At 36.3% G+C, this 12,804-nt stretch overlaps 1 protein-coding gene across 2 annotated transcripts in view; it reads right to left on the bottom strand.

The window, feature by feature from the left end:
• The window catches only part of LOC150104731 (protein meiotic P26-like), a 298,850-nt gene that overhangs the window by 39,242 nt on the left and 246,804 nt on the right, over positions 1–12,804 (bottom strand). For both annotated transcript variants that reach the window (XM_090395315.1, XM_090395314.1), the window contains exon 10: positions 350–545. In XM_090395315.1, coding sequence (XP_090251441.1) covers positions 350–545 — 196 coding nt within the window. The remainder of the gene's footprint in view (positions 1–349; positions 546–12,804) is intronic.

Consider the following 12,804-nt stretch of genomic DNA (forward strand, 5'->3'; position numbering starts at 1 on the left):
CAGCTACTGGCCAATACTCATATACCATCCAGCTCCAAATTCATTAAATTAACTTCGTATACCTCTGTTTTCCTGATACCAATCTCATAACAATCCATTAATCAGTTTGAGAAATTAAAAGCTTGATAAAAGTTGCAAAAACTTAGAAAAATACAAATTTTACATTTCTAGAAAACAGTTACAAAGATAATTTTTGAGACATAGTAAAAATACCAGTTGTACATACATGTTGTGATCCATACCATTTAATATTCATATACTATCTAAAGAGCATATGTTATTCAATTAAGCAGAAATCTACTGTAATCCACAATATAAAAACACCAATGATTTTTCAAAGGAAACTTGCCTTTCTTGGATGCCAGAGCTGGCCTTCTTCTCTGCCAGGTATTCCAAACTGATATCTGAATTCTCCAGTTTTATCAAATACTTGAATACGATGATTATTCGTATCAGCAACTATAATTTCTTCTTCTACACCAAGACAAAAGCCATGAGGAGAATTAAACTGACTCCGACCAGCCCCAAGTTGTCCAAACTTGCATCTAAAAATTAATACTCTTGTTATGTGTCTGATATCCATTTATTAAAAAAAAAAAAAAATGAGATGAACTAATTACAAAAAGGGATAATTTTAATGTTGATCTGTATATTTAAAAATATCTTATTATTAAAATGTCAATAATTACTAATTACTAAAAAACACTAATTATGTATTTATCTCAGTACTGTCTAATAATCAAAACATTCTTCACTACTCATCATTAATTCTGATTTCACTGCTCCAGTTAAAAAACAGATACAAAATAGCTGAAAAATCATAAAAATATAACACGGGCTTTTATTTGAGATTTGTAGAACCTGAAAGCAGAACATAGAATAATATATAGTTGAAAGTCAGCATTTAGAACATAATTTTTTTATGCAAATGCCATCTATTAAAGATTGTAAACTTATGTTTGCACAGCAGATAGATAGTGAGTTAGATAATCTGGAAATCCTACTTTAGAAACTAAACATTGTACTTCTCCATTACACTTCAGATCTCTAATAAACAGGATGGAGATCTTGCACCAGGCAATGATAATCATCTACCACCCATAGACAAACATCTATACTAGAGTGGAAGGCAAATACGCATCCAGTTGGCTGGAAAGCGTATTTGCCTCTCCCCAGTCCTTGTATTTACAAGTTGCATTCCCTCAATCTATCTTCATTCCCTTGAAAAACCAGATGACCAAATCAGCACACAGTAGTTCATATGCTGACTGATCAAGGCCTTATATAAACTGAGAGCTCTACTCACACTCTACTGAGGTTCGTTCTCCTGCAAGGCCACAAAATCTGCTCTACTACTCAGAGTTCTTGTCAACTTTGCATCAACAAGTAACTGCATATCTCCAGTTAAGCCTGACCCGATATTAACATACAAATTAAACAATAATAGCCCTAAGACAGACCCTACAGTACTCTGCAAGTGACCTTCTTTTGAGATAACGCTCTCGCACACACAACCCACTGAACCATTTCAGTTTAGTTACCAATCTATCAAAAGCCTTTGAAAAATCTGCTACTATCAACCCAATTCAAGGGATCCTAGTTTTCACCAATTTCTCTTACACAACTCCAGACACACAGACTGGCCAATAATTTGTAGCATAAGTCTTCCCCCACCATTTGTGAAGTGGAATAATTTTTCTCATGGTGAGTGTAAAGATAGGATGACTGTGTGTTCACCAAGTTCATCATTATTAGGTTCAAACAAAGGATATCTACATAAGAAAGGAATTAAATAATAATCAAGATGTGCAAGCTATCCAACTGAACCAAAGAGGTTACACAGATGAGTACACGAAGAAGACTGAAAGTAAGGGGATATCAGGATAAAAGGAACTACTTTGTTTAATTATGAAAATTACAAAGCTCAGGCCAAAAAAAAATTACAAGTATTGTATGGAAAGCAAGTCTGAATAGAAAAAATTAGTTCTGCATGCCAAGAAGAACCCAAAAGAATTATCATGCTGCAAGTAAAAGAAATAATGACTGTGAAAGAATAATCCTACTGAATGAACATGGCATGTGTCTGCATACCTGGTAATTATTATATTATTATTATGTGATACCTCCAGGGAGTCCAAAGACTCATCGAGGGAGGGATTACTCCACAACTCTCTATCTCCACCACCAACACCATCTACTGCCCACCACTAGTATTTTCACAGACAATCACAAACATCCATGCCCAACATGGGATTCAAACCCGCAGCCTTTTGGCTAGAGAGCAGATACCCTAACCACTCAGCCAGCTGGACCGGGTAAGTCTCTGGTAAATGCAGAAGAGACTTAATGAGTGCCCACGTTACTAAGAGCTATCAATATGGAGTATATGATATGGAATTTAATGTTCCAATTCTTGTGAACATCCCTTAGCATCTGTGCTGAAATCCCATCATCTCCTATAGCCTTCCCTCAATGCACCTGAGTGCATTGTTCAGTGTAGTGTAGTGTAACATTAAGTTCCATATCATATACTCAACTAGTTATACTATCATGTCAATGGGTTGACATGACAGTATAACTAGAGACTCAGCACAGGAAAGATTCCACTGAACTGAAAAGAGTTTGTAGTAATACATTTATGCAAGGGAGGTGATGTATCTAACTATCAGCATCTCTCAAGCAGTACTGAGAATTTTGAGAAAGATGGTGAGAGCTTGCACGAAAAAAATGGGTTGACAAAGGATTTTTTTTTTAAAAGTACTTAGACTGTTCAATAAGTTATAAGACTATATTTATACAGAAAACAGATTACCTTTAATCGTCATCATTTACATGGTCTTTTTCGAAGTAACTACCGTGAGACAAAATGCATTTATCCCAACGTTGCGTCCACTTCTTAAACACATGTGAAAGTCTGTTTTTTGAGAGTTCTTTCAAAACCGCCTCCACAGCTTTTACACATGCTTTGTTGCTTTCGAAATGGTGGCCTCTTAGTGGTTTCTTGAACTAAGGAAACAGCCAGAAATCGCACGATGCGAGATCAGGACTGTATGGAGGGCGTGGTAGGATATCTATGTTGTTCTTCTGCAAAACATCCACTACACAACCAGCAATATGTGGCCTTGCATTATCGTGGTGCAATAAGAAGCCATTCTTCAGCAATGGACGCTTCCTTTTGACGTGCTGTACCATTGTCCGTAAAACATCCGCATAGTATGAGCCGTTTACAGTATTCCTGGGTTCTACAGCGTGTTGGTAAACAATGCCTTCGTAGTCAAAAAACATTATGGTCATAACTTTACCAGCCGATTTTACAGTTTTTGCTTTCTTGGGGGTAGGTGAAGACGGATGCTTCCATTCACTGCTTTGTTGTTTCATTGTAGGGTCATAGTGATACAACCAAGCTTCATCTGTTGTAATGATCCATTTTAAGAAGTTGTCGCCTTCTTGTTCCAGTCTTTCTTTCATTCTATGTACACATCCACTCGATGCTGCATTTGCTCCGGTGTCAAGACTTTGGGAATCCATCGGGCACAAACACGTTTCAGTCCCAAATGTTCAGCCATGATTGAGTGAACACTTCCAACAGAAATATTCAGGTCAACATGCAGCTGGTGTACTGTAATTCTGCGATCCTCCTTGATGATAATCGCTGCTGTGTTGATCATTGTCTCTGTGATGGACGTTGAAGGTCTTCCCTCACGTTCAAGATCTTCCACATTTTGCCTTCCTTCCTTAAAAGTTTTATGCCAGCGAAAAACACTTGCCCTCGACATTGCTTCATCATGGAAAGCTTCGTGTATCATGTTAAAAGTGTCCGATGCCGATTTTTGCAAACGCACACAAAATTTAATCGCATAACGCTGTTCCAAGGACGCTTCCATTTTGACAACGGGTCACGGCTCGTAGGCACGCCGAAACAAGCTTGCGTTTAGTCACGTGACACTCTGGCACATCAGCCCGTATACGCCATCTATCAACCTCTTTTATTAATACAGACAGCAACATTTCTTTATTCCACAGAAATTAATATTGTGATGAGTGGTTTCTCGACAGTAAAATTAGTCTTATTACTTATTGAACAGCCCTCGTATTAAACTAATGACAAATAATCTATACTCTGCAATGAACAGCATGGGTTTATTAATGGAAGGTCAGGTTTGAGTAACTTGCTCACATTTTATAATAATGTTACAGATAAAGCAAGTGAGGGGAATGGATACACCATGGAAAGTATCTAAGTTGAATGATATGAAATGGAGTATAAACAATTACTATGAATATGAGAATTGCTGAAGAGTAACAAAAACTTGTTACTTGTAAAATGAAACCCTGGTCCATTTTTATTCAATCTGTACATTAATGAGACTGGATGGAATATGATGGGAGGCATACATCTGTTTGTTGATTATGTAAATATAGATAACTGATCTTGGATCATGAGGTTTTGATGGATAGGAGACTTAAATTCAAGGGTTATATAGTAAAGATTGCAAACAGAACTCAGAACAATGCTGAAATGAACATTGACATAAAAGGATAAGGAAGTCATTTTTGCATCTTTATAAGGCCTTGAAGGACATCATCTGGACTATTCTGCATAGATCTGGCTTTCAAGGTGATGCAGATATAGGGAAGAGGGTGCAATGAAGGGTATGAAATATGATAGTTGTGGAATATAGATTAATATTATTTTATTATTATACAGGCACCTCCATGGAGTCTGAAGACGCATTGCATGAAACCCAATATATCCATGCGATCTATCATACCTCCCCTTGAACCCATTAACAGGTTCAAGGAGAGTACCTTATGGAGATATCAATGTGACAAGCAAAAATCTAGTTCTCACACCCCTACTAACCACACCTTTATTCAACTTCCAGGGATGACCTCTAGCCAAATGCTGAAACATTTTCCCTTTTTCCCTACATCTATTTTATAAAATCCTTTAAGCAACTTAAATGTTTCTATCATAACCCCTCTTTTTCTCCTATCAACCAACTTCTGCAATCCACACACCTTCTATCTATACTCATAGGGAACATTCCACGGGTCACTTACCACTTTGTCACTCGACTCTGAATCCTCTCCATTGCTTCCTCATCCCCAAGAAACCCAGGGGACCAGGCTTGATCCCCTGGGTTTCTCGGGCTACCTTAGCAATATGTCTTCTAAACTTTAACTCTGTCTACCACCACCCATAAATTTCTAGCTTCATCTATTTCCTGGAGTACAGTATCATCAATGTGACACACGGCTTGTAATCTATTTATCCCAAAACGCATAACTTTACATTTCTCCATACTGAACTGACACCCATTATCTTTTGCCCATACTGACAGCCTATTTAAATCTTCATGCAAGCTCTCAACATCATCTTAATTAACTATTACTCTACCTAATTTCACATCATCAGCAAGCAACTGAACATTTCCTTTCAGGCTATTTCCGATATCATTTATGTACAAATTAAACAGCAATGGTCACAACAATGAACCTCAAGGTACTCCACTAGTCACTTATTTTTGCCTCAATTGTGCCCCTCCATATACCCCTTTCTGATATCTGTCCAGCAGCCACCCTCTTATCCACTTAACAAGTGTCATATCCATCTCCATTTGTTCTAATTTGCATAACAGAGTTCCATGTAGTATTCTGTCAAATGCTTTTGAAAAATCCAGCAAAACCATTGTAAAACTCAGAGTAATTGTTTATACAGCAATCTCTTGATTAATGCACCCCCTGATTAGTGCTTAATTTTCTTCTATATCCAAATTTGATTAGTGCGCCTATATACATCTTAAAAATAAATGTTACAGATTTAAAACATTTTCGATCTATACATTTTTTATGGCTAACTATTTTAAAAAATTACTCACCAGGATGAAAAACAATTTAGTTACCGATTTGAAACATTTTACAAAGTTATTTTTTAATGGCATACTACACATTTCCATGTACACTATGTTCCAAATTTATGGCTAAAATGTATGCATAATTTATGCTATGACTTTACATAGCATTTTGCTGATCATATCTTTTTCCTTACTTTTTTATTTTAAATTATTTTCCTCACCTTTAATCATGAGTAAAACAATTAGTAAGCAAAAAATAGAAGTGCGAAAATGATTGGAAAAGTAATCTGATTAGAAGAAAAACTTGAAATAATAAAGAAAAATGAACAAGGCGAGTCCAGAGCAAAGATAGGACAAGAACACAAAAATGGGTGAATCAACTGCTGAAAGGGAAAGGTAAGGCTGCTTCAAGTTCATCATGCATGCACTCAAAATCAAAGTATTATAATGATTTGAATTAGAGAGACCTCTTTTTACATGGATCGAAGATTGTAACCAAAAATGAATCCTGCTAAACACTGGCCTTATTAAATCATGAGCATTAAACCTCTTTGCAACCTTGAAAGAGCTATCAATGATGGAAAAGAAAAAAGAATTCCACGCTAGTGCTGGGTAATTTGAATGTTTCAAAAAGAGAAATAGCCTACGTAATGTTCTAATCACAGGCGAAGCCGCAAGTGCAGATAAGGAGATATCCAGAGATTTTGAAGAAAATTGTGTAAGAAGGGAGACTATTGTGATCAACAAATATTTAATGTCAATGAAACCGGCCTTTTTTTGGAAGCGAATGCCTTCCAAGACTTTTCTAGCCAAATCAGAGAAATCTCAGCCTGGTTATAAAGTCGCAAAGTCAAATGAAATTACTGCTAGCAATATGCGAGCCGTTAGGAAGCACATTCTTCCACATTGTGCAAATGATTTTAGAGGGTTTCAAATGAATCTAAGTTAATTAAATCTCATTCTGAGAAATTGAGTGATTCCGACCTACTAAATTTAGATGCACAGCAGGAAGATCCTGAAGAATATGAAGAAAATTTAATCACTGACAAGCCCAAAGAGGTTTCACAGAAACAATTTAAAAATAGTTTTCGTACAATCGAAGTTTTTAAGCAGCAATGCTTAGAGACTGACCCTGGTGAAGGGAGAACCAGTAAAATTTGCATGAGGGCCATACCGTCAGTTGTATGAAAAAAAGAAAACAGAATGCCCACCACACTATGTTAGTTCAATTCTCTGTTAAGAAGCAGAATAAATTTATATTCTGAATATGTTTTATTGTCTTTCAGCTTCATGGCTTTCTTTTAACTAGGCCCTGAGACATACTCTAATTCTTTTATAAAAAAACTTAAGGGTCAAAAAAGAAATCTGAGGAAAGAATTATACATTTTCCCCATAGGTTATTATATTCGATTAGTGCGTTTTCGATTAATGCACCTGTTTTAAAGAACGCATTAGGCGCATTAATCGAGGGATTGCTGTACTCCATTTCATATCCTCCAACTTAGATACTTTCTATGGTGTATCCATTCCACTTGTTTGTTTTATCTGTAACATTATTATAAAATGTGAGCAAGCCAATACTATAAAAAGTTAGTAAATTACTAAGGCATGACCAACCCTTCACAAAGCCATGTTGACTCTCATATAGTATCACATTTACCCATTATTTTATCTACAAATTCTAGAATTCTTTTTTATACCAATTTTTCTATACTTTTACCACCATGCCTATGATACTGACTGGTCTATAATTTACTACTGCAGTTTTAAAACCTCTCTTATGCAAGAAAATTATTTTGCCCCCTTGGAACTCTACCAGAGATGAAACTTAAATTAAAGAGCCCAGTCAGAGGCCAGTTCCCTTGAACATTCTCACAAAATCCTACCTGATATCCCATCTAATCTCACAGCTGTATTTACATTGAGATTCTGCAATATCCTAAGAATCTCCAATTCATCCACCTCTGTTCCCACATTAGCATGTGATATAGGGGACTCAGGGTTCAAAAGTGCTGGATCTGGTGATATCAAAGAATTTGTCCATTGCTAATCGGCTTCCAACTGGAAAGGGTGATCATGCAGCTTAATTTCTTGTAAGGCAGCACAGCATGTGGAATTTTCAATTACTCTCTGTATGTAATCAGCAAACATTTGCCAGTAATGGAGAAACATGGCAACGTAAGCCAATTTCGCTGCAGGTAGATAGTTGGGGCCTGGAGGGCAGGTGCCAGTATTTTGGAAACTGCAACAATTGTTGGTTGCTTCTATACTACTGTATTAAGGGTAAACAAGGACTGGATTACCCATGAACAAACATCCAGCAGAATGGGTCACATTGGTCAGCCATTCGTGGTTGATCCTAGAGGTGAGTGTCGGGTGTCAGGACTGGTATCTTAACGTGAAACAGCCACACAGCTCACCCACCAGTACAACAGTTCAACCCATTCCAGCTTGCATCATGTGTTTTACCTTGCTTTGCCTGGGATGCCATAGCCAGAGACCAACAAGGTTGCTCATGATGATGATGATGATGGCTAGGCATAGCAAATAATGCCTTGCATGGGCCAAGGAGTGTCAGCAATGGACCCTCAACAGATGGAAGAAGGTCATCTGGCGCAACGGGTGCTGTTTCCTGATTTGAGAACCGGCCTGCCAGTCCGGAACTCGGGGGATTGGGTGCCGTAGGCGCCAGGTAGTGGAACCCCTTTCGAGTCATCAGAATTCAAAGAGAACTGGCCTACCAGTCTGGACACGAGGGGGGGGGGATAAACTCCCCTAGTACATCAATAAAAGGCTTAGAAAGATGGGCAAAGAAACTCAAATTACAGATAAACCCATAAAAAACTTAGTATCTTCTCCACTGATAGAAAAAAATAGATGCAATTACAACCTCCCAAATCAAAATATATAATACCAAAATAGGAAAAATAGTCTCCAAATACTTAGGCCAAACCCTAGATACTGAACTAAGATTTACAACCCATATCACAAATATATCTAATAAAGCTCTTAAAAAGCTTAATATCATCAAAAGGCTTTCTGGAACAAAGTGGGGTGCAAAACTGAAGACACTCAAAACTACATATACAGCACTCATACAACCCACTATGGAATTTGCCTCAACAATCTGGGCTCCAGCTTCCACTAGCTCAAAAGAAAAGCTTGACAGAGTACAATCACGAGTAGCAAAAATTATCATATGTGCAGTCTTACCCACAAATAACTTAAAAGCTCAACAAAAGTGTGGGCTCTTCGCATAACAGAAGAAAACTGTCCACAGTTAAGTTCACTAACAGAATCAGGAGCCGACAACAGGATCACATCTTATTCAGGGCTTGCGATGTCTGGACTGGAAAATCTAGACTAAAGAGATCATGTACTTTACAATATGATCATAAAATTAGAAAACAGATAGACTTCAAGCACCTGTACATTGAAATAAGCAAAGAGCCATTCTTTTTCACTAAACTACCAAAAAACACAATGATTAACTTAAATCACCTAGAACCATGTTCAGAAAAGGACTCACAGCAGGTAAATAAAAGAAAAGGACTTGACACTATACACCGCTTAAATAATCTAAACCATGTCATTGCCTACACTAATGGATCATCTGATGAAGCTCTCAACGGTGAAGGAGCAAGGGGTTTTTATAATCTACCTGGAGGTGAGGAAATGCATATCAAAACCACAGCTGGCAAAATATCTTCAACTTCACTTGTGAACTAACAGCCATACAAGCAGCTCTCAAGTTCTATCTCTCTAATCCAGTAATAAATATTAGAGAAAGAATAACCATCTACAGCGACTCAAAATCTGCACTTGAAGCATTAAAAAATCGAAAAACAAAACTCACACATGAAATTCATGAACAACTAACACTTTAAATTTGAAAAATAAAAACTGAACACTACAATGGATACCAGCTCATGTAAATATTGACGGCAATGAGAGAGCAGACAGACTAGCCAAAGAAGCAAAATTCTTACCTCAAAAATTACACCCACTATCGCTAACTGATGCAAACTGTCACAAAAATAAGACTGGTAAAACAAACTACCAAGAAGAAGAATGAAACCAGCAAAATAAATGAAAATAGAGAAATAACCACAATCATCAACAGACTAAGGACAGAACACTTTAAAGGTGAAAATTCATTCAGACGGTATTAGAAGTTATGAAACAAGCAAGAACTGTCCAGGGGTCGAGCTAACACCTGCCCATATCTATTCTTGTCCAGTAAGCAGCTGCTCTACAGAAAATTGACAATAATCCTACAGAAAAGCTCTACTCCATCAAAGTTCAAGGGATTGCCAAAGCAGTTTTACAGGCCCACGGTCATATCTAGAAGCTCTTCAGTGAACTCAACAACATTTAATTATCTCGAGTAATCAATGTTCCAAGATATTTGAAGGAGGTGGCACTTCTAAATTTCAGGTTATCAATGGTCTGGTCATTTTCTGCTTGATTGCAATTTCTGCATACATTTAAATATTCAGTTTTATCCTTGTTATTTCTAATCCTAGTTTTTTAGCAGCAATTTTGAGTTTTCTAATGGTGTTCTAACATTTTTAAGCATTTTCTCCAACAAGGAATATATCATCTACATATCACAATATCTAGCTATGGGCCCTGAAAAATTAGGGAAAATTTAAGAATCCCACCTGTCTTTGGAAAAGTTCAAGTATGGCCCTGCTAGTTGCATATTTTTCAATTTCTGGTTTAATTCACACTGATATTTTCTTCTCTCTACTTTTATATCTAGTTTGTTAATATTGTATCTCAGTTGATTTGTATGTGCTGAAAAATACTTGTTTATTTTAACCTTAAGAATGTATGTCCATCAGGAAATTTACACGTTTGTTTCTGTATATTCTTCCTCATTAACATAGTGCTGCTTATTATTAAATTTCTGGATGCAGCCGAATTAATTATTCTTTTTCCATTAATATTTGTCTCTATGTGAGGGCTTTGGTTTTCAATAATTTTTTTATATATTTCTTCTTTTCCAATTTTTGCACTGAAATCTCCCAATAAAATGATTATATCATATCGTGGAATGTTTTTGAGCATTAGTTCCAGTTTTTCATAGAATTCATCATTTATTTGATCCTCTGCAGCTTCTGCAGTTGCATGTATATTGCTTGTACCCTTAGTTTGTTTATTCTTTCATTAAAGCTTCAAATTCGATCAACAGTGAATACAATTTTTTTTTCCTAATGATGAAACCTGTTCCAAATTCATGATCAGAGTTGTTTTCACAATAAAGTAGAAGAAGGTTCTCTTTCTTCAAATTGCCTTCTCCTATCCATCGTCTCTTGTACTGCTACTATATCCATTTCATATTTATTTCATTCATGTATGATATCTTGAAATGCTCCAACTCCGTACATGCTTCTCACATTCCAAGATTCACAATCTAAGTCTGTCCAGCGAAGATTACTTGGTACAAGTTTAGTGATTAGCAGATTTTTTATGAGATGGGAGTTGTCAGCCCCAACCTGGAGTATCAGGTGAATTTCTTCGTCTGAAGGTAATAGTAAACAAAAACGTAGAGATATTGCAGGATGATGTGAATGCTTGAGGCAAAGGATAATAGTTGCCAGTTCAATGCGACAAAGTATCAAGTTACTTTGGGCAGAAAAGGTTACAAGTTGTTGGATCTTTGTTTTACTGTAGCTGTGCATGCAGTAGTATGCTAACAATGCTCAAAGGATATCAAAATATTACTGAAATAATATTAAATATTTTCCCAAAATATGAAGGATGCCATTATTTTTAACATATAAATCTAATCTTTATGCTAAATTTTTAACAGGCCTGAACTGAAAGAAATTCATGAGGCCAAGAATTTGGGAGTGGTGGTGGTGGAGGAGGGAGTTTAAGTTCAGGGGAAAAAATGCAAAAATGGGCAAAACAGTACAGATAATCACTTAGATGTTTAAATAATAAAGTTATTATCCCTCTTGATAACCTTATGGTATGTTGGATTCTGGAATATTCTGATCTTATCTGAGTGCCTGCATGTCTTGGTAATGAGGAAGAGGTGGACAGGATCTATAGTCAAGTGACCAAGATAGTATCAGGTCTGTGCATTATAAAAATTAATTGATAAGCAGAAAAGAGGAAATGACAGAAACATATTAAGTTGCTAAAGGAGTTTTATATTATTAGTATTATTGCATAGGAACTTCCATGGAGTCTGAAGACTTATCACAGGAGATCCAGACAATATCTATTATCATGCCCTTGAGACAAAGCATTCACAATGAACTCTGGCTATCCATTCCACTTATTCACCACTCTCCAAGTGAAAAATGAAGTCCTCACATCCTTACTAACCACTCTTGCTTGATTTCCAGGGAAGACCATTTCAGTAACAAATCGCTTTTTTTTTTTCCCATATTCTCTTTTTTCTGCCTATCAACTAACTTCTGTACCCTACAAACCCTTTGATGATAAAACAGAAACTAATCATTCATACATCTCTAAAGGTGCAAGTATGTATTTCTTAATCATACTGCCCTCCCCCAAATAATAAGCTTCCAGGCATCTGTAGCAGCCCTTTTTTTTCCAAGTTCACAGCACCTACAAAGTACTTTAGTATTCAAAGGAATACTGATGTTAATATTTCTACTTATAATACTGCTAATAACATGATTTAAAATATAAATGTATAATAGTTGCTTCATAATTCATGGGGATATAATAAGAGTAACATTTCCTAATGTCACAAAGATTAACTTTCTCATATTTGATGCTAATAACTGGATTCTAAGTCATTACTAGCTAAAATCTCTACCTGTAATTCATCTGATGATTTTTGTTTTTTAAATTATCACGAGAGGTGAGGCCAATTAAGGGTTAATCTTATTGTAGTTTAATGCAAAGTTGTATCGGCTTGTTTCTCCTATATATGTTTATACTCCTGAAAAGAATTTGATAT

Source organism: Typopeltis vanoorti, chromosome 7 (assembly GCF_054136105.1).
Source record: "Typopeltis vanoorti isolate ZY-2024b chromosome 7, IOZ_Tvanoo_1.0, whole genome shotgun sequence".
Taxonomy (NCBI): Eukaryota; Metazoa; Arthropoda; class Arachnida; order Uropygi; family Thelyphonidae; genus Typopeltis; species Typopeltis vanoorti.